At 30.7% G+C, this 27,828-nt stretch overlaps 1 protein-coding gene and 1 long non-coding RNA gene across 4 annotated transcripts in view; one reads left to right on the top strand and one right to left on the bottom strand.

Moving 5' to 3' along the window:
• LOC126734468 (serine/threonine-protein phosphatase 2A 56 kDa regulatory subunit gamma isoform-like) overlaps positions 1 to 27,828 on the top strand; it is a 129,957-nt gene that overhangs the window by 15,843 nt on the left and 86,286 nt on the right. The window contains exons 1-2 of one of the 3 annotated variants that reach the window (XM_050438113.1): positions 8,303 to 8,514; positions 20,796 to 20,964. In XM_050438113.1, coding sequence (XP_050294070.1) covers positions 8,464 to 8,514; positions 20,796 to 20,964 — 220 coding nt within the window. In that variant the 5' untranslated portion in view covers positions 8,303 to 8,463. Of the gene's footprint in view, positions 1 to 8,302; positions 8,515 to 20,795; positions 20,965 to 27,828 lie in introns of those variants that run through there. The other 2 variants (XM_050438112.1, XM_050438111.1) reach the window with 2 other exon arrangements.
• LOC126734480 (uncharacterized) overlaps positions 1 to 27,828 on the bottom strand; it is a 68,547-nt gene that overhangs the window by 24,984 nt on the left and 15,735 nt on the right. The window lies entirely within an intron of this gene.

Below are 27,828 nucleotides of genomic sequence, written 5' to 3'. Positions count from 1 at the left end.
TTCATCAGTTAACAAAACCTATACAACCTTCGATTTTCATTAATCCCATTACAGACTCGCGTTCTCAACTCAAAATCACTCTCCTGCAAATGGTGAACCAGTAAATGAAATGGGTATAACAATTTTTGTGAAGATTTCTCGAAACAGATGATTGCGTAATTTGATAAGTATCTGCAAGCCATCTAGTGCTTATGCTTGGAACATTTTCGATGGCACTGAGAATACCTTCTTTTAATTTAACGTTAGATCCCGCTTCTCTTTCAGATACAATTTTCACACTTGGAAACATCCTAGATTCTTGAGCAGTAATGAAAACTTGTTGAAAAATTCTACGACGCTGGTACTCCGCGTCTGCTTGAATTAAGACCTCATTGCAGAAGCCATAGAGAAATATCATATCGGCATATTCACGCAGGCATAATAACGAACTTAGATCTAACGTTTCTTAAATGATAACATAATAAAAGTTATCAACAGAATTTTACAGCAACAAAATTTGATCTTATTTATTATGTAATTGTAAAACCCCTGGATAGCAATTTTTACTCCAACACCAAAGCAGCACAAATATGCTTAAAATTATTATTTAGCATGCTATAAAGCATTATCAAAAACTTTATTGTCGTTAAACTTGATCTTATAAGCATTTATATATCGTTTATAAGCACAAAAAGAGTCCACGCGAATAGAATATTTTTATTTTATTAAACTCGTTTAATAGTTTTCTACAAGATTATAAAGTCGATTCGCGTCCATAATAAAGCATTTATTATAACATTATTTTATTAACATTATATTATTGTTTTATTACTAGCTTATAAGACTTTTGCGAAACGAATTTTACTGATATTATAGGTGCATATTCGAATCTCATTTTCGATGCCCTTCAACATATTAAAAGCTCTTTTATGAGTAAAAAGAATTTCCTAAAATTCATATTAAAAAAATTGCCAAAATTGCATATGCATTTACTTCAATTCGTAAAAAACAACATGGCGGAAATAAACCTAAATAAATGTCATTAAATAAATCTATTTAATTTTATAAGAAACATTAATATAACATAAATATTTAATATCTCTAATAAAAGTGATATGTAATTTTATTTTATAACGAATCCGCTTAAAACATAATTGTTCTATACGCGAGCGCTATCAATACTTAACAGAAGGCGCTTTTATAGGTGTGAAATTTAAAAGCCAGATTAGAACTGGACATAGCACAACTAGTGCACTCTTGAATATTACTGATAATATAATTCAGGCGCTTGACAAGAAACTTTCTGCTATTATAGTGTCTCTTGATTACTCAAAGGCTTTTGATGTAATAGACCATTACTTACTTATTGCCTAACTGAAGTATTATGGGTGCAACGATATAGTTTTATCTTTTTTGAAACATATCTGTGGAATCGTACATAAAGAGTACGCATACATGCCAACTGTTCTGAGTCAAAACATATAGTATCAGGGATACCTTAAGGATCTATCCTCGGGCCTCTTTTATTTCTTGTTTACACGTCAGACCTACCAATGGTTTTAAATTTATCAGAGATTCACCAGTATACTGACGATACGCCGGTTCTTCACTACTTAGATCTCAACGATAGTTTAGTTGAATATAATTTAAATGCTGAATATTTTAAAAAGTATATCATTTAAAATCATTTCTTTGGATTCAAATATTAGTGAGGCAAATAGATTGCTATCTTCATCAGTGGACATTTTTAAACCTGAAACATTGGAAACTGGTCAAAATGTTGACATATCTGACATCAATGATGAAATGGGAGATGTAAATAATACTAATAAGGTTAATGAACTTTCTCACATTTCTAAAAACATAGATATCAGTAGTGCGAATTAATTCAATTCAATCTACTCAAAGGAGCATAACTTATCCATTACTCCAGCCAAAACTAAAATGATACTATTTTCAAATAAAAATCTAAAAATATTGTTTCATCCGGTAAAATTCAACTAAATAACACATCAGTTCCTTTGTCTGATAATATGAAAGTTCTTGGATTGACTTTAGATAGCTCTTTGCGGTTCAGAGAACATAATATCAGTATTCTGCTAAAAAGGTGTTATTTGAGAATTTGTATGCTCCATGCTAACAAATTAATTTTAAATTATAAGAATAGGAAAAAAACTTACTGAAACTTTTGTTTTATCCATTATCCAATATTGTTTGATAGTTTATTTTCCCTGTTTAGATCAACAGGCACAGTACCATTTACAACGTGTTCAAAACACTTGTATACTACCTTAAATAGTCGACTCTTAAATGATGGTTAGATTTCTAAAATGTATAAAGTGATTTGATTGTTTAGTTGAGTTCTTTGTACATAGATAGTGGCACTTTATTGTAAGTTTTGTTTAGTTATATGTCAGGTGTTTTGTGTATGTTATGGTAAGTTTTTGTTGAATTTTCCTTTTTTCGAGTTACATTATTATAATAATTGTTTAGGTCTGATGATGCTCTAGTCGAACAAAACATGTAACCTTTGTAATGTTATTAAATGTATTTGTGATGCTGTAGATTTTGTGTTTTTACCTTTTATAAAAATCCTATGTTTAACGAAAGTTTGTATATACATTTAAAAGAAATTTTAGAAATTTATTTTTGGAAGAATCAATGGGATGAGGTATCTTGTTTATTGTTTATTGGGGGACTGCTAGTATGGAAGTTGGTTTTTGTACTTATAGTGAAATATAATGTATAAGTATAGTTAGCAATTATTATTTATTTAATTAATTAATTAATTTATTTTTTAGTTTTTTTAATGAAGGTTAAGAGTAGCTTGTAGCTAATCTTCGCCTTTGTAAGCAAAGAGGCATTATTGTAACATTTTCTAAATAAAGACATTTTATTATTATTATTATTATTATTATTATTAGATGTTTTTGGTGAAATATTTTTTAGGGCGGGCCAAGAGGAAAGGTTTGCACGACTGTTTTATAGTTACGTGATTTTATTATTCTGAGACATCTGAAGGAATAATATTAGGAATTCTTTTATTAAAAATCTTGACTTATATTATAGTTTACTGCCCGCATCCTTAGCGCACTACTGATATCTATGTTTTTAGAAATGTGAGTAAGTTCATTTATCTTATTAGTATTATTTACATCTCCTATGTCATCATCGATGTCAGATATGTCAAAAAACATTTTGACCAGTTTCCAATGTTTCAGGTTTAAAACTGTGTAGAAATATTTTAAATAATATGCTTTTTAAAATATTCCTCTTAATTATCGTTTTAAAATTTTTAATTTTTTTATGTTTTTCCCAGAAATTCTAGTCACCTTGAAAAAATTATGGTTATAAATAAGTATCGGCTTCTGTTTGTACAAGTCATTTTATTTTCTAATAGTTTATTTTCTAATAATTATATGTCTAATAACATAAAACCATATATTTTTCCTATTGGGCATGCCCAAGGCGAAGTCATTGCTATGCGCAATTTGGTGCATGAATGTAGATTACTACTTACTTACTCCTGACCAGAGCAAGGTGGTCAAGCCGAAAATTACTTTAAAATTACTATTGTAAGTGATTGAGGAAGCTTCCCAGAAGCTGTGCTGCCAATATTGGACATCAGAAGCAAGCTTGACCAGAGTAAGTCTCATTTTCGGTTAAAATACAGGGTGTCCCGGTTCATGTGGGAAATCTCTCGGATTCAGGTAGAACATCGAAAAATAATACCGAACGTTCCTATAAAAAATTCCTACAGGCCTTCTTTACGAAGATACAGCCTCCTAAAGGACGCTGCTGGAATTTGGTTTTTCATAAATTACTTTTAAACTACCCGGTAGAATTTAATAAAAATTTTAGGTGATGAACACTATTAGGAACCTCTTAAAATGACATCCTTAAAATACATTTACCTTGTTTACTTTACCAGGGGCGGACTAGGTTGTACACTTTAATGCGTATATTTTTAACACCCTGTATGTTAAAGTCTAAAATAAATAAATTTGGTTACCTTGAACCCTAGGCTAAAAAAAAGGTACTCTTGTTCATTATCGATAAAATGAACCGTTTTGGAGAAAAAAAATAATAAATGAGCCAATGTTTTTTTTTTTTTTTTTTAAATGAGATAAGTACGCTAGTTATATAAAGAACAGAGAAATTTCGATGTAAGTCATTTAATCTAGAATAATACATGTTCCTAAAAATACAAAAAAATACTATCCTAAAAAATACTTTTACAAAATAATAAAAAAAAAACCTATGATGAGTGTATGTTTTTAAATTAGAAAAAACAACTTACAAAAAAATGCCAAAAACCAAATATGTAAACAAAAGTTAAATTCTTCAATACGAGCAATAAACAATTAATTACTAAAAAACTTCATAAGTAGGTTCGACGTGGGCTCCGTGAGTTCTAACACATTCGCGGGCACGACGAATCGAGGACTGCTGCACTCGCCACAATAACCCAAGATTGTTTTTTATATTATAACAATGAAATATAATTCTTTGGAGCAGTTCTTCCCGAGTATCGACTGGGGTGGAATACACCAAGGTTTTGAGGTGACCCCATAGATAAAAATCTAATGGCGTTAGATCTGGAGACCGAGGAGGCCAAGCAACAGGTCCTCCTCTACCTATCCAACGGTTTTCAAAAGTATTATTTAAGTGGTGTCTTACAGCAAGGCTAAAATGGGTTGGGACTCCATCATGCATAAAATACATATCTCGGCAGGTTGCAAGGGGCAAATCTTCTAATAAATCTGGAAGATTGTTCTGGAGGAACTCCAAATAAAGTTCTCCATTTAAACGTGGTGGCAGTTCAAATGGCCCAATTAAAAAATTGCCAATAATTCCTGCCCAGATATTTATTGATTGGAATTGATGTTGATGATGAGAAATAATAGTATCACGGGGATTTTCATCAGCCCATACATGCGAGTTATGTAAGTTTTTTCAATTCCAATTTTGGTAAACCCTGCTTCATACCGTAAAAAGACTCGTGGTGATAAAGTTAGGGTTATTTCGCTGCTGATCTAACAGCCAGTTTGCGAAGTGTATTCTAGGAGCAAAATCTCTGGGCAGTAGTTCATGCACTTTTTGTAAGTGATATGGATACAACAGTTGTTCTTGAAGTACCATATGTACAATTGTTTTGGACGAATGAAGCTGAGCGGCTAATTTTCGAGTACTCGTTGTAGGAGTGTCAGCTACAGCGTCTAAAATATTTTCTTCCAATTGCACTGTACGTGCTGTTCTCCTCCGACCACCATTATTCTTTTTTTTTTCAAAACATCCTAAAATTGCATTAAGGAAATTTAATAGTATTACCTCATTAAGTGGAAAACAAAAACCTACCAGTTTCCCTTAGACGTTGATTAACACGTTGAAATGTTTTCTGATCCGGAATAATGCGATTGGGAAATCTTTCTTCGTATAATCTTTTTGCTTCCAATGCATTGCAAGACGCCAGACCATACATAAGATGCATATCTGCGTACTCAATAAAAGTAAACTCCATATTTTGACGTAATTTAAATTAAAAGTTACCAAAAAATACAAAAATTAAAAAAATATTATCAAATAAAGGATGAATATGTTGACAAAGATTAGGTTTAAATGATAGGTATTTGCTAAATTTGGAGTATAGCAACGTTTGTAACAATAATGCGTTCAAAAATGCAAAAATTCCGATAAATAAGTCAGGTACAATACAATTGGTTTACATTATTTTTTAGTTTTTTTATGTTTAGTTTTTATCTTAAGAACAACAAAAAAGAAATAAACGTATAATAAATAAGAAATATTTTGTAAAAGTATTTTTTAGGACACCACTGTATTTTTAGGAACATGTATTTTTTTTAAATTAAATAACTTAGATCGAAATTTTCTGGTCTTTGAATAACTGGCGTACTTATCTCATTTAAAAAAAATAAAAAAAAACATTGGCTCGTTTGTTATTTTTTTTCTCCATAACGGTTCATTTTATCGATAATGAACAAGAGTACCTTTTTTTTAGCCTAAGGTTCAAGGTATCCAAATTTATTTTTTTTAGACTTTAACATACAGGGTGTTAAAAATATACGCATTAAAGTGTACAACCTAGTCCGCCCCTGGTAAAGTAAACAAGGTAAATGTATTTTAAGGATGTCGTTTTAAGAGGTCCCTAATAGTGTTCATCACCTAAAATTTTTATTAAATTCTACCGGGTTGTTTAAAAGTAATTTATGAAAAACCAATTTCCAGCAGCGTCCTTTAGGAGGCTGTATCTTCGTAAAGAAGGCCTCTAGGAACATTTTTTATAGGAACGTTCGGTATTATTTTTCGATGTTCTACCTGGATCCGAGAGATTTCCCACATGAACCGGGACACCCTGTATATGGCAATTCGTATTTCTTATAGTTTCTTTTTTTCCTTACAAAAAGTGTATAGGTTTATAAGACGGTATATAGGTTTTTAAGCGAATACGGATATTTACTGTATTATACAGAAGTAAGGTGGCTAAGTCGTGGATTGACATTGGAACGATTTCTAAATTTAATAGAAGAAATTGGAATATTTCTGGCGAAAAAGCAAAGGGGTGTTCCGAAACTTAAAAATCCTAATTGGTTGTGTGATTTGGCTTTTTTAGTTGACATTACAAATCATTTGAATGTCTTGAACACACGGCTTCAAGGCAAAAATCAACTGATATCCTAGCTCTACGCTCATGTATCATCCCAAGCTGACACTTTTCAGATCACAATTGAATTCTGGAAATTAAAATCATCAATCAATTTCCGAATTATAAGAAAATGGTTGAAAAATTCAACAAAACTGCGATTAATTTCAGGTATGTAGAAAAGCTAGATATTTTGATTCAATCTTTCCAAAACAGATTTTAGGAGTTTAAAAAAGTAAAACCTATGTTGGACGTATTCAGCAATCCTTTCACAATTTCAGATAAAAATGCGCCAGAGTCAATGCAGTTAGAAATTATCGACATTCAAAACGACCAAAATTTACGAAGGAGACTTGCTGAATTTTTACCGCTGCATTGATAAAAATATGTCCAAAGAGTTGCGCATAAACGCTCTGAAATGTGCCAGCTTATTTGGTTCTACCTATATATGTGAAAAAACTTTTTCAATACTAAATAATAATAAAACAAAAAATCAAAACCGCGTTTCAAATGAAAGTTTCGAAGCAGTATTACGTGTTGCTACAAGTAAATTTGAGCCAAATGTTAAAAAAAAATGTAAGTACTCTGCAGTGCCACGCTTTAAGTTAAGAAATTCTTTTTCAATTTTAATAAATTATTATCAATTCTTTATTGTCTTTATTTACCTGTACTTCTGGCGGCCAGCCCGCCAACAGTTCATGATTTGCTCGAGTGGCCCCTAGTCTTAATAAGTCTGTGCAACCATGGTAAAGCAATATACTACTCCGCGCATTCGCTGACTCACCCTGTACATTATGAAAAGCTTGACAATACAGTCAAACTTTGTATGTCAAATTAGCATAGAACCTGATTTTATACGGAGGTGAGTGTAAGATTAGTGCAGATTTGAAAGTTATGGAAGTGGTTGTTGCCTGAGAGGATTATTCCAAATAAATCCTAGTAACTGGCGAAAATACAGAAAGGTGCATCCTGGGTCCATGCGTTTAGTGAGAGTGAGGCAATCAAATTTGGCCGGAGATCACTGACCGAACGGACGCTAAAACGTCTTCTTTAGGACGTCTTCTTCAATGATAATATTACATAGTACTATAGTAATTATTAATATTTTCGAATATTCAGTGCATCCATAAAGTAGCGGATAAATTCAATGAAAATGAAATGAACCGTTTCTGAAAAAATGTCCGAATCCGTCGATTTTAATATTGGGTTTAGGATTTTTCTACGTGGAAAGAATCGAAATCTGACCGACGGGTTCGGGCATTTTTTTCAGAAACAATCCATTTCATTTTTATTAAATTTATCCGCTACTTTACGGATGCACTGTATACGAAACCTCACTCTTCATTAATAGTTTGAAGAATCATTTGGTTATCCTCAAACAAATTCGCATGTTATAACCTAAATTCTAAATTTTACCGCAAACCCCAAAAATAACCATCGGATAACGCATTTCATTATTTTTAAACAACTATCTTACATTCAGTTATGTAAAAAGTGGGAGGGAGGCACGCAACATGATGTTTACAGTTTTGAATCGGTTGGCGTCGCGCGCCTTTGTTTTCATATTGTCGCAAAAAATAGTATAAATAAATGCGACGCCACTGAGTATAAACAACTGATTTAAATTTAAACTTGTCTAGGTCTCAAGCGTGGTGTTTTGAATTTAAGTCAGTCCTGAGTCTGTATGTGACTCGTGTAGGTCGTGATTTTTTATTTGTTGGCATTACGCTTCAACAAATTCGCTTTGTTTGTTTCGATTTACTGCTGTGAGAAGTGCGTTGTGTTGATTTTTCTTTCGAACTTTTTTTGAGTGATATGTGAATATGGATATCATTGATATTTTCAAGAGGAGGAAGAAGTCAGTTTTTGAGAGGGTAGGTAGAAAAAAGTCAAAACCACTGTTCACAATAATAGAAGACCGTCAATATTTCATTATTTTTAATAATTTTAAAACTGGCCAATATGTATATTTTCTCTAAAAATACGTTGTTGTACTTCTTTTAGGAAATTCTGTAAATCAATGAAAGTTTTCGTGTTTAAACAGACTCTCTATTCTATTCATGAGAATTGAACAAAACTATTCATAAAAATCTAAGAAATATTAAGAATTACAATCTGGCAACGTTATAGTTATTTGCTCGTTTTTCATGAATAAGTTCTTTCGAAATTAAACAAGATAACTTGGTATACAACTATAAAAAATAAAAATGAAAAATAATATTAAAAAAATAAAAAAAATTTTAATATTATTTTTTGTTCAATTAATGTCCGAGCAAAAATAATATAGGTCAATATAAGTCATTAACCCGTAAAAATAAACATACTTTAAATTCTTGAACGTATTAACTAAATGTCTTCGCCGACGCACAACGTAAACATTGGCTTTTTTTGTTAAACAATATTTCATCCGAGGATTTTTTTAATAAGAGATTTAAGTTACACTCTCTAAAAATAAAAAAAATCACCGATATTCTTTCAAGCGAGTTAACTATTAAGCATCACATTCAAAATTTTACAAAAACCATACTTTCTCCACCATATCACAGGAAAATTAAAATTAATTGTCTTAATATGAATTGCAACAATAAATTTCAAAAAGCCCGGAATCGGTCAATGGTGTCTTTTTTTTCTCAATCTTTGGATTAGAGGATTTGGATAAATAGATTGATTTGTTATGGTTTTGTTTTTTTTTGTGATAATAATATTAAAAATAAGTTTTTTATTCAGAATTAATTTAATTTTTATTCGGAAGCTTAACAATTGCATATTACCTTTTCAAGTTGAATTTCAAAATGTACCTAATATAAATGTTACATAGAACTATTAACTTATCTTCTGTCCGTCTTTTTCTGATAACACTTTATACAGTACATACGTAAAGTAGCGGATAAATTCAATAAAAATGAAATGAACCCTTTCTGGAAAAAATGACCGAACCCGTCGATTTTAATATTGGGTTTAGGGTTTTTCTACCTGAAAATTAAATATACAGAAATATTATAAAAAAGATAAGACGTCATCAATATGTTTTTTAAATGGAAACCACAATTTGTTAATGCAGAATCAGAAAGAACATTTTTTTCTTACAAAGGATTTGTTACAAATGAAAGGTTACATAAGCAATTTTGAACGAAAAATTATGATACCATGTAAAATTGAAGAAATATTTTTCTAAATTAAATGTTGGTATTTTGGTTTTTTAGTTGTTGTTGTTAGTGTCAAAAAGTGAATGTGTTTTGGTGCAACTATTTGAAGTATTTTTACATTTTCAAGTGGTGTATTCTTTTTGAGATGTAAAGCAGTGTCATCCTGCGTAACATCATAACTACACTTTATTACCTACTGTTATTGTATGAAATATGATAAAATTAACCGAACGTGAAATAATCAAAATCTTGTGCATGATTGGTTTAGGAGATAAGTCGCGTACTCAAAAGAAGGTGTATCCTCAAAGGAGGGATGTATAGGTAAATTTGTAAAACGGATAATATTTTCTGACGCAGCAACGTTTACTTTAAACGGCCATGTGACCAGACAGAATTGTCGATACTGGCTGACGGAAAACCGTCATTGGTTCACAGAATGTCATACACAACACCGTCAAAAAGTCAATGTGTGGTACGGTATAGTGGAAGAGTGAGTTTTAGAATCTTACTTTTTATGAGACTCTCACTGATGAGAAGTATTTGGACTCTCTTCAGATGTATTTGGACTCCCTCATTATCTAGATGAAGTTTTTCCAAATCGTGGATTGGTAGACGAGGGTTCATTGAATGGCCATCCAGATCGCCAGATTTAACTCCCCTCGATTACTTTTTATGGGGATACTTAAGAAGTAAAGTGTATGCCACTAAACCAGCGAGTTTAGAAAAGTCAAAAGAACAATTACGCCAGGAAATTAGAAATATTACTCCAGATGTCATTGACAACGTTCAAAAAGAATGCACTGTGTTTTATCTCATAGTTTTGATCCTTTGTGACAGTCTTTGGTCTTTGTGAATCAGTTCATTATTAATTCCATTATTTGTAGTAGTTTCCAATAATAGAATCAAATCGCAAGTAAAGAGCTGAATTTTAATACAATGCTGTTTGTATTTGCTTCTTACATAGCTTTTTAAATAATGTAATCAATAAAATTATATTTTAATGAAATCAATTTAACAATGATAGTTTATAAGTGAAGGACTTGACAGTTGGTACTTTCGACGGAGGCTCCAAGACATTGATATTAGAGTTAAACATCGGTATTAAAGCTCTATTCCGGCCAATTTAATCAGTATGATTTGATTGCACGTCACCCAACGATGGTGCGTACAAGTTACATACCATATTCAATTAGGGCATTGGTATGGATGTATGTATGTATTATCTGAATAGAACACAGCAAAACTTCTTTCTTTATAGGTCAGTTGATATTATTAGTAATGGAATAATGAAACGCCAATAAAATTATATTTAAAGAAAGATAAAAAGATCAATGTTTTTACGTATTTTTGAAGTATAAACTAATAGTATACACCAATTTATAAAAAATCCTAAATACAAAATAAAAATCTTGAAACCGACATTGTGCATAAATTTAGCAACAACTAATGTTTTCAAAATAATATTTTCTCTATGGAAGATTCAATGGATACAGTTCTGTTACAGTTCTGTTTGTGCATCTTTCGCATTTACAAATATTTATTTATTTATTGGTACTCTTTACAAACACAGCATAAGTAATTACATGTAAAGGTGGATCAGTAAATCACTACAAAAAAAAAGAAGAAAAATAATAATAAAATAATAACGACAATAAAAACTATAGAAACTAAATTAATATAAATATAAATATTGTAAAAATAGACAAGATAATGTAAGAATAATATTTTACAATTATCACAGTAAATATCAACAAGTAAATCACAAACAGGTTAAAAGTTAATATCACCGACTAGCTCTTAAAATAAATATTTGCTAAATTTAACAACAATGACACAACTTTTTAGATGGATTTGGGATTAAAAATATTCTAAGATATGACGGGAATGCCTTAAAAGAATGCGAAATGCCAAGCTTTTTTATTTATACATTGTGCATAAATATACCAACAATTTTTGATTCATATAAATAAATTTAGTTGAAAATTGATTTACTTGCTGCGAAGTTGGTATTTGCAAAGGACACTCTTTGTCTAAAATGATTCGCACACAAACAATTTCTTGTGAAGTAAGAAAAATAATTGTGAATAATTATAAACGTGGAACTAAACTTAGGACTTCACAGATCTATTGTCTCCAGAGTTGTAATGTAATGTCTTGGCCATCACTGTCTCCAGATTTAAATCCAATAGAGAACTTGTGGTATTACATTGAAACCAAAATTAATAATAATAATAACGGTCTTTTTATTTTGAAAAAAAATAAAATTACAAAGTTAATAGTTTACAGGCGCACAAAGATTCAGATATCTAATAGATGCGTGTTGTTCCATCTAACCTAATTATTTATACTATACTTAAGTTTCAAAATAGGAATAATATAAACGCTATAAATTATAAAGAGTACATCAACCAGCAAATGAATAGAAAAGAAAATCTGACAGCATATACGCCTACACAAGGCGTAGGAAAAAAAAAACAAATTCAACCTCACAAACAAAACACATCACAAAGTAAAAGATACAGTCTGTTATATGTATGTATAATAAAATATAGTTTATTGCATTGTTTTTGTTATCATCATCACAATAGAAACGAAAGAAGAAACACCCACTAAATTATGCTTTATTGTTCCTGCAGTAATTTCTTAAAAATGGATTTTTTAAAAGAATATAAGCTAAAAATGTTTTTAGTTTCAGTTTGGCTATGTTCTATTTATAATTTTTAAAATTTGATAAGTAAATGACTTTTATAAGTTTTGGTTGAGTGAAGCGGAGGTGTTAGCCTTCCTTTATAACGGGTATTAATATTGTGAGCATCTGTGCAATTTTTTTTTTATTATACTATGAGTAAGGTGGGGACCTTAAATTAATTATTAAAAAAAAAAACATTGAAGATCCGTGAAAAATCCTTCTGTTGTGCATAGTCAACCACCTGGTTTCCTTAAGCTTGTGCTTAATGAGTCTGCGCTTCCTAATATCATATATTAATCTAAGACACGGCACGCACTTTTACTCCCTTCAGAAGTTCTTAAGCATGGACCATACACTGCATCGCAATGATTAAGCTGTGATAGGACCAGCGAATTACTCAGTAGAATTTTTATTTAAAACGGAGTATATGTAATACGTAAAATTAGATAGCAAACGTACTCTAATACTGATGCACTGTTTGAAAAGGTAAGGGAAACTTGGAAAGAAGTAAATAATGAGTATAACATAAAGTTAATTGAATCCATGGCAATGCGATGTGCTTTCGATGTCAAAATTTGATACAATTATTTTTTCGCCTAAGAAACTAACATTGACTTTACCCCGTATACAGCGAAGGACCAAAATAATGCGACTTTCGTTATGCCATTTTTTAATTGGGTTCTCGGTATTAGAATTTTTTACTAGAACTTTGTTATACAGGGGTAGAAAACATTTTTGGTACCTTTAACACATGCAATATACCGCAGGTGCCGCCCTCTGCAAGGTATAGCGAATCCGTAAACGGATTTCAATTTCTCGTTCCAAAAAACCCCCTCACACCAAATTTTAATTTAATATCTTATGAAACACTCGACTTACTTTAAAAAACGATTTTATATTTCTCATTTTGACGCTCTGTATAATGAATACCGAGCACCCAATTAAAAGATGGCATAACGAAAGTCGCATTATTTTGGTCCACCCTATATGTGGCCGGCGGATTGGCTTCCTTTTTCCGGACACCCCGTATATGAAAAAAATAGGTCTTGGAGGATGAAAACTGTTTAGGCGGCGAAGTGATTTTTTTCATTTTAATCAAATTAATGTTCTGTTTTAATATAGTACAACAGGTAATAAATTCATTTACTATTAACACCATAATATTATCAGGAAATATATCTCTACATGGAGATATGATTTATTGTAAAAAAAAACAATTTAATAAAATATATTAAAAGACATTAAATAAAAGTTAAAACATAAAATTAATTAAAGTTGAAGAAGTAGTCCATTCTTGCAGTGGAGTTAATAGATCAATGGGTAACTAAAAGTATTTCGGCCATCCCCCACTAAATTTATTTAAAAACTATTAATCCGACATGTTTTGGACATATAACATGTCCATCATCAGGGATAACAAATTAAGGGGTTCTATCAATATATCTTATAGTTCTAGTGCCTCAGACAAAGTTAAAAAGTTAAAACGAATTAATATACATGAGAATGGGACAAAACTTGGATTTCCAAAAACTTTAAACTACATAATTAAGACAATAGGTCAATAATAATACAACTGTTGTTTTTTAAACCAAACAAACAACCAAAAGGTTTTAAAGATGTATTGACAGAACCCCTTAATTTGTTATTCCTGATGATGGACATGTTATACGTCTGAAACATGTCGGATTAATAGTTTTTAAATAAATTTAGTAGAGGATGTCCGAAATACTTTTAGTTACCCATTGATAAAATTAATTAATTAAAAAGATAGAGAGAAGAAAACAAAGGAAAAAATATAATAGTACAATAAAGAGAAGCACAGTTAACTTTATGTGATTCTATTAATTTTAATGTATGTATGTTTTCTATCAAATATGGTCTAATCTCGTTAGACTTAAAATATTATTGGCTTGTATATATATATAATATTACTCTGCACTGCTGAACACCTGGAAATTTGTTTGGCGACCATCGTTAGTCCGATAACCGTTTGAATAATTTTATTATATTTATTGAATTATTGTAAAAAAAACCCTTTTTTTAAATATTTTTTTTGTTTAAAATTAAGTTTGTTGACTGAAACAACCCAAAGTATCTATAAAATTCCAAATTTTATTTGTGTTCTTTGAAAAATATTGGTGTAATCTCTATTTAGATAAAAATTCTATATATGTTCGGTCTATTCCGCTCAGGTCAATGAAAATTGTTTACCGCTGACGGCAGCTATAGGATTGTTATGTTGAGATTGTAAATTTGAAATTAATAATCGTGGTTTGAAAATGTATATTCTAGCTAAAAAACTTGAATTAATTTGCCTTCATAACGAGATAAGGACATTATCGGATATACAGGGTTACTGGTAATTCGATACATTCCTTTGGAGATGTGATAGGGGAGGGGGTAAGAAGTAAATTGAACCCTAATATGTATTATGCAAAAGTTGATAGTTTTCGACATATTTAATTTTTTCTGTTTTTCTTCAAAATGTAGACCTTAGTGGTTTAAAAGGCAGTTTCCAGAAAATCCGCTGTATATTTTTTTAACTTTTTAGGCAAAATACATGCTCAACACAATAGTGTTACGTTTGTAATGGCAAAACTCCCGCAAATAGTTGTAACCATAGGTAAATTCTCGATGCAAAGTGTAATTTTTTTTTCTTAAATAAAATATTACACTTTCTAGTGGATATTTTTTGAAAAAAAATTATGCTACATTCTTCAAAATTTACGTAAAACTTTCTTATTATCTAAGCTAACTCATAGACTATAAATGCTACCAAAAATTTTAACAGAATTTTGTATTTTTTTATTAATAGTAAGAACGCACTTGAAAAATGCCAAGTGGTATTTACTTCTATGGTATTTAGGTACTATAGCAACAATTTGTTTTTTTAATTGTATTGTTAAAAATTTGATGTGTAGATAGTCTGACAGCAATAATTGTTGTGGAAAGTAGTTAAATTACGAGTTTCGAGTTTATTTTTCTCGTGTTTTCAAAGAAGGTATTCTATTGGTTTCTGCGCTATGGCCACGTTTACTAACGCTGAATATGCAGATATTATGTTTGTTTATGGGTTTTGCAATGGTAATGCCGCGGAGTCTCGCCGAGAATACCAACGTCGCTTTCCGGACCGCCGCATTCCAAATGTCCGTGTTTTCGCTTCGACCTACCGAGCTATCGCTGAAACTGGATCCGTAAAACCAAGAAGAGGTGACGCTGGCGCTCCTCGCGTATATCGAGCAGAAGATGAGGAGGAAATATTAAGACATTTTGAAGACGATCCAACCACATCCACTAATGCCGTAGCGCAGCAAACAGGATCATCGCAATGGAAAGTTTGGTCCACGATTCGGCAAATGGGAAGCCATCCTTACCATTATACGCCTGTCCAAGGATTGGAAGAAGGGGACCCGATAAGAAGGGTAGAATTCTGCAGATTTATTATAAATTCTGATGCAGACAATAGAACTTTTTTAACCGACATTTTGTGGACGGACGAGTCAAAGTTTAGTCATGAGGGCATTACAAATTTTCATAACCTTCATTTTTGGGCCGAAGAAAATCCCCGTTTAACAAGAGAAACCAGTTTTCAAAGAAAGTTTTCTGTAAATGTGTGGATGGGACTTATTGGCCGGGATGTAATAGGACCACATTTTTTCCCAGACCATTTAAACGGCGATATTTATGAAAATTTTTTACGACATGACCTACAAGATCTTTTTGACAATATTCCTCTCGCCCTTAGAGTACGAATGATATTTCAACATGACGGCTGTCCAGCTCATTTTCGGCGGTCAGTTCGGCAGTTCCTGGATGAACGTTTTCCGAATCGTTGGATTGGTAGGTCAGGTCCAATAGCTTGGCCAGCACGAAGCCCTGACTTGATTATAGCATATGAGGTCAAATGAAAGCACTGGTTTATGCAACCCCAATAATTACCCGGGAAGATCTTATCCAAAGAATAACCAACGCTGCCCAGCAGATCAGGAATACCATAACAACTAGAACAACAAAGACTGAAATGAGAAGGCGCTGCCGAGCCTGTATTCGCAATAGAGGCTCTCATTTTGAACAAGATTTGTGAAGGTAAATACTGATAAATGCGTTACTTTACAATTTATAATAAAAATACAAAACCATGTCACCTAACTTTTAAGCATTTGTATCCTGTGAGCTAGCTTAGGTAAAAAGGAAGTTTTAAGGAAATTTTGAAGAATGTAGCATAATTTTTTTTCAAAAAATATCCACTAGAAAGTGTAGTATTTTATTTAAGAAAAAAAATTTACACTTTGCATCGAGAATTTACCTATGGTTACAACTATTTGCGGGACTTTTGCCATTACAAACGTAACACTATTGTGTTGAGCATGTATTTTGCCTAAAAAGTTTAAAAAATATACAGCGGATTTTCTGGAAACTGCCTTTTAAACCACTAAGGTCTACATTTTGAAGAAAAACAGAAAAAATTAAATATGTCGAAAACTATTAACTTTTGCATAATACATATTAGGGTTTAATTTACTTCTTACCCCCTCCCCTATCACATCTCCAAAGGAATGTATCGAATTACCAGTAACCCTGTATAATGTCAAACGCCTCAAGATAAAAACGCGAGGCATAAGTATGTTGTTTAATTAATAGAGCGTAAGTTTAAAGAAAAAGGGCCTGTATACAATAAGAAAACTACACAGACAAGGGTTGTAGACAAAGCTTGCCAAGTTAAAGTATTAGGGCAGTTCGTAATAGATCTAACTCTTCTGGTTGTCTTCCGGTTGTATTCCGAATGCTAAGCTGATCAATATTTCTACCAGTTTTGCACTCAAATTTTTGAGATACAATGATTTTTTTAGTTAACATACACAACTGTAGATATTGAGATTAAGAAAATTCATGCCTTAGAGTCATTTCTTAAAAAGTCAGGAGAAAAATAAGCTATTTTTCTCCTGACTTTTTGAAAATGCCAAAATGGTTCTGAGTTACTTGTTTCTACATTTTACAAGTTATTTAGAGAGGTCGAAGGTCTTGATATAAAAAAATTTAAGGATACATGACCTGTTAATTAGTAAGGGTTATTACAGCACAGATGAGTTTTTGGAGGAAAACTATATAATTTGAATTGTAAATATGTTCTTTTAAATTTAATTTTTCTTTATTTTATTGTATGAGCTCTTTTAGGTATATATGTTATTGATATAAGCTTTAGCATGTAGTTTTAGAAAGCTGATGGACAGTTTATCCCATTTTGTGTAATTTTGCGAGGTATCTCCGTTATTTTTAACGACACGCGAGTTTCCGGACAGTGTGCTATTTTTTTGTCAAGCTAAAAATGCCTAACAAAATTTCATTACTCTCTTAGTTTTTAAGATACAGGACATTTTTGAAAATGTTGCATTTTGGGACTTCCCTCATATCTCCGTTATCCTTCAACTTCAAAATTGAAAAGGTAAAATAATATTCTTATAGATTTGTTTCTGTTGAATACAGTGGTGTAAATTATTTTTGGTTAATATTTACTATTTTTGAGTTATAAACGAAACTTATATTTTTTTAAATAGAACACCTGTACATTTATAGACTAAAAAATCTGTATTTTTTTGTCAAAAATATATAATACTATACCCTTTTTTTCATTAAATTTTAAAATTTCACTCAAATTAAATTTTAGATTTTTTTTTCTAAAATAAATGCATAATTTATTGCGTAATTAAATGCAGCAAATCGATGCTATCGATTTATTTGGAAGACTTCTTGTCAGACGGGTGCTTTTTTTAAGTGCTGGCATTTTGCATTGTTACTGTTTAGAAATCTTTATTTTATTTTATTTTTTCTTGTTAAATGATTGGAGACTATTGAATGGGTAGAACATTAAAAATAAATGCAATTCAACTTTATAATAAATATTAATTTCAGCACATATCTATATTCAGAAAATAAAGCAAAATAATATTACTTTTTTATCGCATCTTAGATACAGTATCGCTCTGTATAATTTCTTTTAAATATACGCACAGATCGTCTTTTTTCGCATCGAGCATGTCCATAAGTGATAAATTTGGCAAGTCCAATTTGAGTGGGGAAAAAGAACGGAAACTGACTTCGATGTGATAAGTGAAGATACCGTCCGCGTTGTTTCTTGCGGTGAGATTCCGGAATCACTAATTTCTGGATTCATCATTCAACCCAAATACTTGATTAATCGTATGTGGGTGATATATGTATTGAGTAATCGCCTTTCCAGTACCCAAGTCCGATTTAGAAGCCTTATCAGGTAAGAGACTTGATTAAATCCAATTTTTCTTATTTTATATTCACTCATTCAATTTCATTATCTATTTCCTGCATTTTAGTTACAATAGCAGAAAGTAGCATATAGAAAATCAGCATTTAATGTTTGAGAACACACAACAAGGACGCTTCGGAGTTGGATTGTAAAGTTTTAGTTTGGCAGACAAATAATTTTTAGGATTTTTAGAGAAAATCTTACAGCATTTAAATCCTTGAGGAAGTTATTCTAGAACCGCTCTTCAATGCTGTTTACCTCCAGCAAAATGGTGCACCAAATCATAACTCTAGGCTCTTAAGGGCGTTTCTTGATAATAACACGCCTGAAAGATAGATAGGTACCAACGGACCTGTCAGATGACTTCTACGACCTCCAGAGCACTCAATTCTAGATTTTTTCATGGGGCTTTATATGAAATCAAGTAGTTAAAACACGAGAGGCAATTCATTTAGCCTTTCAAAATTTGCGAAGCAGATCAATAATTCTTATTATTACTATTCAAATAATTACAAAGATGTGCGAATTTTGTGTTAGAGAAAATAACAGTCATTTTGAAAATCGCCTTTAAAAATTGTGTTTCTTTAATAAAGTTATTTTTTGTGTTTGTTATAATGTTACTTTACGCTATAAAGCTGTTAGAAACTTACTGTTATCAAAAAAATCTTAAATATTTAGAAAATGTTTTTATAAAAAATACCTAGTAGCTAGGTATCCAATTCTTCGTTAGTAATATGTAACTGTGTAATGTTTATTATTGTTATTCATGGCCTACTATTACATTATGCATCTAATTTAAAAAAATTGTTATATATTTGTGTATTTATGAAAAAAATGCATACTGGTATATATTTTTGAAACGGTTGGTCTTCTATTAAAAAAAAAAACATAAGTTTGGTTTATAGCTCAAAAATACCTTGTCGATAAAATGAAGGATAACTGAGATACGAGGGGGTTCCAAAATGCCCTGTATCTGAAAACTAAGAGGGTTATAAAAATTTTGTTATTGGCAGCTTTAGTTTTACGAAACAGTAGCACACTTTCGCGAAAACCGCATCCCGTTAACGTTAGAAATAACGGAGATACCCCGCAAAAGTATCCAAAATGGGACCATCCTAAACTGAATTTTATTTGTACATAAACATTTTTTATGTAATAACATGAGATTTAAGGTAAATAAATAAATTGATGGATGTAAAGGTAGCAAGTTCAAACTTGGGTGCTATAGACATATCAGAAATATTGGAAATAAGTAGATATTGGAAAGTTTTCGCTGCACCACATTATGTGTTAATTAAAGCATTAAATTCCAATCTCCCTTGATGTTTTCGCGTGTATTAATTTCTATTATTGTATCTGTTAAAAGTTCCGGAGCTACTTGTATGGATAGATCTTTACTACCGAAACTAGTTTCTCTCAAAAAAAAAATTCCTCTTGGTATAATCGAGTGTAAATCTCATATAATATTAGTTTTGAAAGGCTGAGATAATTGTGTGACATTGGCTAGAATTTTCTTGCAGGAGTTTAAAGGGATATTAAAAAGTGGATCCCAAATTCGAGAGTGGCAATAAAAATCTTGAAAACCGTAAAAAACGGTGGGTTAAATTATAACAAGAAACAAGAATCCTTATTAAAAGGTTCATTAAATTTTAAAAAAATCCTGATCTGTATTAATAAGACCGAATAAAAATTTACTAATAATTATATCAAATACTTTCTATAAAATCTCCATGAGAAAGAGATGGGTACATTATTTTTACATATATTTGGGATACGCTGTACATTAAATCATAAAATATAATTTATTTAGTTACATAAAAAACAATAAGTATCATATAATCTAACTCTAATTTATTTTAAGATCTTTAATAAGGCATTATTAACCAATTAATCAACTTCAAAATAGCTTAATCTTATGTCAAGGTTTTATTACTTATTTTGTTTGTTTAAACTGGGCTAGATCAGATTGGATCAATTTGTGCATAACTTATCTATTAAAGAAAACGGTTAATTTTTTCACATAATTTGTATTTGTTCTAGCCCAAAAATAACCTGCACCAGGGTCCACCGCCAACGACTCCGCTAAATAAAACTAAAACTACCATTGGAGCCATTCAGGGTCCTCTCATAAAAAAAGAAAAACGCCATTCCAGCTCCCGTTTTAATGTTACCAGAAATATGGAATTGGAAATGTTGCCTCTTATTAAGGGTAAGTTTTGTTTAGTAAAATAAATGTCATAAAATATCAACACAAACAGAGAACTAGGTGATCGACCCCTGTATACGAAACTTATCCTTTGTTATTATGTTATGTGATGGAGAGTCGAGACGTCGGCGTCATGACGGTGAAAGCGGCAGGAACGCAAGTCTTTACGTCGTAAGCGGTGTTGACGTGTTGTGAAGTTTTACGGTACGGTTTCGAATTTTACGAGTTCTGATTTCGAAATATTTTTAAGTTCTCTTAGAATTGAACTTTGAATGGAATTGAATTATCCAATTTGTAAAATTAATTAAGGTTAAATTAAATTAATTTTGCAAATTGCCTGAGGGTAAGGGCATCGCTTGGTTTACATGCCACATGGGATTACTAAAAACCAGATTACCTTAAGTGAGGTTTGTGGCTTTTTTTCGATCTAACATTTCCATCTTCTGGGTTTTAATAAAATAACTCTGAAATTGTTTTTAAATACAATTTTAATTACATTGAGAAACAGTTTTAATTACATATAGAATAATAAAATCTCGTTAGGTATAAAAAAATATGACTTAACAATAATTTATGCTCTTCCTAAGTTCGGCATATGCATCGCAAAATTCCTTCCTTACAGATAGTATAACCCTGTTTTGGGTCAATTTATGAGTTCTTATGTTGTTGTTTAGCTGTTTTAATAAAGCCTCATGCATACTGAAGCCGTAGCCATATTTTGATCACATATTTATAAATGAGCTAAATTGTAGTAAACCGTCCAATCTTTTGTAGTTCTCACTGATATAACGGATCATTATTAATAGGTGTCAAACAATTTAACAACTTACAAAAAGTTAACTAGGCTGAACCCAATATTTCATTAAAATCAGAAATATGGGACAACAATTGCTTTACGTCTAATAAAATTAACAAAGCTTATTCAGACTTTTATAATACACTTAATTCTCATATAACGAGAGCTACTAAGACTACAAACACTCAAGTAAGTATACAAAAATCAAACCATGGCTTGATAAAATTCATAAGATATCAAAAAATCACTTCTACAAAACTTCACAAGCAATATACGATTTATGGCAACTTTCTAAATAGACCTAAATAAAGATAATCTTACGAGAATATGATGAAATATTAACGCGTTCTCAAATGAAAACAATAAATGTTGTTTTGATTTGTGACTGATTTGATGTGTGATGAAACAAGATATTAAACAAATAAAAAATGAATATGCAACAAGTAAAGAAAATAGAGCAGTGGCTGAAATATTTAATGACTTTTTTTGGTGAATGTCGAAACAGGAAAAAATCTTACAAATTGCCACAGAACCGCTGCTCATACAGGAAATCAGAAATATTAAGTTCGACTTTCGACAACATAAAAATATAGAGGATTCGACGTTTGAACTAACCAATACAATTTTAAATTCAATGAACGAAATCAAGAAAAGTGCTTGTATATTTATGGATTTAGTTACAGCAATGGATACGGTTTCTCATAAATTTCGGAACCCAGAAAGTCGTTTTTAACAATATAATTAGTTTCAGTAAAATTGTAAACAGTGTCCTTTAGGGAACCGTATTAGGCCCGCTCCTCTTCTTGATTTACGTTTTAATAGGTAAATGGAAAATTTATATCCTACGCAACCGATACGGCAATCGTATTTTCGGCAGTTGGATAAACATCTATATTGGGCAGAAACTAGTTTTCGTATTATTCAAAAATCATTAAACGAAAATCTATTAAGCCTTAATGATTAAATAAAATTTACCACGTTCTCATTAATTTTTTCTGATCAACAATCGGTAATCAAAATACATGATATTAAATGTGACGACTTACGTCAAAATTGCCCGTGTTCACATATTCAAGAAAAATATGATAAGTTTTATTAGCTGAGAAACATATAAACAAAAAATTATTATTAACAGTCATACTTATGCTATGCCTAGTTGAATCTGTGTTACGATATTGCATTATAATATGGAGACAATCACAATAATTCCTCTTCGATTCTCGAAATATGTCGAAATAAAATAGTTAAGATCATGTCTAAAAAAGATTCTAGATAGGAGAAAAGAGATAAAAATTATAAAAAAGACGAAAATTCCGAACGTCCGAAGCCTATATTTTTATAGACAATAAGACAAATATTAATTTCTCTAGACTTTACAAGTATCGGATAATGTTAGATCCTCCATAATACTAAATAACTGCTATAGTACCACAATTTAGTAGCCCCTTAAAACAAAAGAAGATAAAAATAAACACTAATTTCAATTAAAAGATAAAATAATAAATAACAATATCACTATTAAATGTTCAACAACTATACAAAAGTATCCGATTAAGGAAGTAGAGATGAGACGCTGATAGAGATTCATATATTCTGCTAGTGTAAAAGGAATTTCTTGTAGTGGGTTGGAAAGGGCGAGAAGACTTCCGCTCTTCCCAACCCACTATATTATAGCCACTCCACTTCAAGAATGGACTTCTACTTACAAAGCAATTGCTAATTAGAATTTTCTTAAATAAATCTTTAAAAGTTTTAACCCTTTTAATTTTCAGTTATATAAAAAGTTTACTAGATAATTTAATTGGTAATATTAATAGCCTGTTTGCAACTTTGGTTGGAGACTGAGCATCTCTAGACGCGGAATAATCCGACAAGTTAGATCATACATGCAAAATTGAGTTAAAAATATGGAAACCGTATTCTACAACAAAAGGGTGCCGGCAGGGATGGAGATTTCGTCTTGATGAACTTGACATCTTCCACTCAGTCCTATCAGATGTATCTATTTCATCGCCTATCGGCAATTTTTTAGCAAAGTAATTTGTTGATTATCAGCTAGAAGAAGCACTGGTGTTTTTAGTACTGTTGGCGGATGGCGGTAAGAGTAAAATAAGCTGTTTTTGCTCAGATATACTATGCTTCAGATGAGAAATTAATGTATAACTATTGTTCACCTTGGAGCTAGTATATTTTAACTCTATTCTTGGAACACTCTTGCTTACCACACATAAAGTTTAGTTCTGAATTATCCTTAAAATCGCTGTTGGTATCCAAAAACACATTTTTCATAAAAAAAAAAGTTCTATTTTATTTCACAAAGCACTTAATTGCTAGAAAAACTAGATATTATTTTCTTGAAGACAATTAAGTCAATTATTTATTTTTTTATTCCGCTATCAAAACGTCCGCAATGTTAGCCATCTTAAATGGCTTTCTTTATAGTTCTTTGATCTATTTTACAAAAATTAAACAAGTATTGCTTAACGTTAACATCAACTATCATAAAACAAGATCTATCACAAATCACAAGGATATTGTAAAACTTAAGTTCTATAATATCCTTCCGATTGAAATAAGGCAACTAAGCATAATTAAAAATGAAATTAAAAATAGTTTTTAACAATTTATTTACACAAATTATTAAGCTTTTCAGTCAGTGATGTCATAATTTTCCTATTCGGTTCATATTTAATTTTCCCGGCCAGAACTTTCATTTCCTTATTTTTTACTCTTTTGTGGTTTTACTTCAACTAGTGCAGAATTAGATTTCCTCTTATTTTTTTAACGTTCAAATTAGAATTAGAGTTGTTGCCTTAGAAAATGTCTAAATTATTTTATAAACGTTTATAAAATTATGGTAAAGTCATATAACTCAATTAGATTTTTAATATGACGTTTCGTCTTTTGCGAACCGTCATCAGCTATGGGTTTTCTTATGGGCGCCATATTGGATTTTTGCATTTTTTACAATTTTTTGCAAAATTCTCTTTTTAATGGTGTATCACAAGTAACATTTATTATTTTTAAAAACCTAAATTTTGAGAAAATATTAAATTTTCCGCAGTAGGCTGTGCATAATCTGACAACACAATATTTATAACACAATATTATAAAGTGTAACATTTATTAACTGTTAATAAATGTTATACTTTATAAATACATGATAGACAGAAATACTGCACACACAATACTACTATTATTTTTATTATATATATTATTATTATTTCATTACCCTTACTATTTTGGAAACCCCTGTAAATGTTTCAAAAAGGACTAAAAATTAATCTATTTACTCCAAACAAAAAATTAGAAAACTTTATTATTAATTTTATTTTACATTGGGTTTAATATGCGTTATATTGTAATAAATAAATAAATAAATAAATAAATAAATAAATAAATAAACAATATATTTAACAACAAAAAACCATTTATCTTAAAATAAAATTATATTAAGTGTTCCAATTGTCGTGTACCAAGACACAATTAAGCTCTTACGAATATTGAACACCGCGCGATTTATTTCTCGTCTGTATAATTTGTTAAATCTGTTAAACTTCCTAATAAGAGTTAACCGCATCTCTTCAATATTTTGAAGTTTCCCCCTCGCATAAACTTGAATTTTCAGTGTTCCCATAAAGATGTATCTAAAATATTCAAATCAGGAGATCTTCCACCTGTCACCAAACCTTTCTGTAAGGTAATTTGAAACTGTCGTGTATTGGGGAGAGCACCTTCCTGATGACTCTATAGTAATTTTATAAAAGCATTATGTTATCTAAATAGTTTTCGAAATCCGATCTTAAAAACTTAGGTAATAAGAATTTTCGTTAAGAGTTCCATTAATAAACTAAGGACCAAAAATTCGATTTTTATCAATAAACCATCCAAACATTTGGGCTAAATCAGACTAGTGACCAAATTTCCGGGGATTCTGTTGGCTTCAAATACCTTTATTATTTCTGTTAAAAATTTCATAGTTTGTTAATGTTTGTTGGTGTTTGTTTTTCTTTTGAAAGTAGATTTTTGTATAAAAGTACTTTGTATGTAGCGCAATAAATACAAAATCCTCCAAATCCATACCTCATTAAGTAATTTTTCTTTAGTTTCTTCATCCTAAAAGAACCAAATATACCAATATTTTTATCCAAAGTTTTAAGTGAAGTGTGGTGCGTTTGCTATCGCTCCGGATATATCAACAAATACATTTCTGATGTTTTAATGGCATTTCTATCGTACTTATAAGAAATTTTAATCATATCTTTTTATCGCTTCGCTGCCTTCGTAAAAACCATAATTTTTTTCAATTATTAGTAAAATACCTTCTAGTATAAAATACTGTTGTTAGTACGTAGTACTTTGTCCTACAAATAGTAACAAAACATACAAATATTTACAACATATTAAACTTTAATATTGTTTTATCAGTTTATCACACCCTACAGCGGCAAATTAGGTTTTTTATAAAAACTCGGGTTTATAAAAATAATAATTATTATTAAGATTACATTTATGAAGATCATTATCATCTGAAGAACACTTTGACACTATAATTAAAAGGTCAATCGATCAGGTTGTCAATAAATGAGTTTTGTGTAAATTTGCTACGGCGAGCTCTTTTCTAATCAAATTAAGTTCAAACTCAATGTCTCTTGTTAGACAAACTAGTAAATATAATTTCTTGTTTTCTCCAAGATGAAGTTGGTGTCTTCTCTGTGCGCCGTGAATGGTAATATTATCCATAATCACCACAGAATCAGCCAGAAGAAATTTTAATAGTCTTCGAAAATATTTGAATTCATGTCCTCATGGCAATCTTCCATCCGGCATTACCGAAAGCCTTTTAAAAATCCCTTATCGCTTCCAATGTATACAATTCTCATTCTCTTCTTTTTTCCCAAAAGTAAGTATTTCTTTTTTCAAAAAGAAAAAAGAGTGAACTGTTTTCGATTTGTATATTTATTGTCTTCATCAAGAAATTCTATGAAAATATTCCTATTAGTTTATGAGAAATCAGACTTAAAAGCGATCTGTTATTTTCAAATATAAGACACGCACTACCCAAATATGCCATTATTTCCAAAAGTCTGAATTTATTGAACTAATATACAGGGTGGTCCAATTTCGAAAGCGGAAACTTAAATGGCAGGTAGAAAATATCGAAATATCGGTTTGAAACGTAAACTGTATTTGAAAAATGCTTCGTTACAAAGATACAAATTTCATTACATTTTCAAAACTACTTCAGATGTTTAATTGAATTTTTGTAATCGTAATGGGTAAATCGTTTAGTAATAATTAATGGGTAAATCGTCTATACTCTATTTCAGAAGTGTATAGAGCAATAAACTGGGGAATTCCGTTCTGTTTGGCTACATTCCGTGGTAGTTCATAGGCGCAGGTACTTATAATATTTATGAATTTAATTTTCACGGATTAAATGCCTTTATTTTGAAAGAGACTAAATACTAAATAAATACTTTTAATCCTTTTGTATAGGTACCTATCTTTTAACGCTTTGTAACATGCAAAAATGGGGTCAGGTAATATATACAGACTATAAATACTTTCAAATCATATTTTAAACGTTAGTAGTCACTGCTACGCTGTAGTGTAATCACAATATTATTATCCCAATATTTAAAAAATGGAGGTATTCAGTCCAACGAAAAGACGTACTAAAAATTCTCCACTATCGCTGAGTGAAAAAGTTATTATTTTAAATGTACATGATTGCATAAAACACGATTACCCTAGTTTTACTGTGCAAGAAATTGTTGAAAAATGTTCTCGAATGAGTGGAATTAGAAAGTCCACCATTTTCAAATTGTTGCGGGAAAGAAAAGTATCAGGTCAAGTGGAATCTCCCAAGCAAAAGCCAGGACGACCTACAAAAGTCCTTGATGAAAATGCTAAATGTATAATTCGAAGAAAAGTTCACTCTTTTTATTTTAAAAAGGAAATACCCACCCTAGACAAAATTTTAATGGAGCTTGGCCGAGATGACAGTATTCCGTTGATAAGTAGAAAACTTTTATGGAAAACTTTAAAAAATATGGATTTTGCCTGGG

Source organism: Anthonomus grandis, chromosome 3 (genome assembly GCF_022605725.1).
Source record: "Anthonomus grandis grandis chromosome 3, icAntGran1.3, whole genome shotgun sequence".
Taxonomy (NCBI): domain Eukaryota; kingdom Metazoa; phylum Arthropoda; class Insecta; order Coleoptera; family Curculionidae; genus Anthonomus; species Anthonomus grandis.
This window is presented reverse-complemented; position numbering and strand designations above follow the sequence as displayed.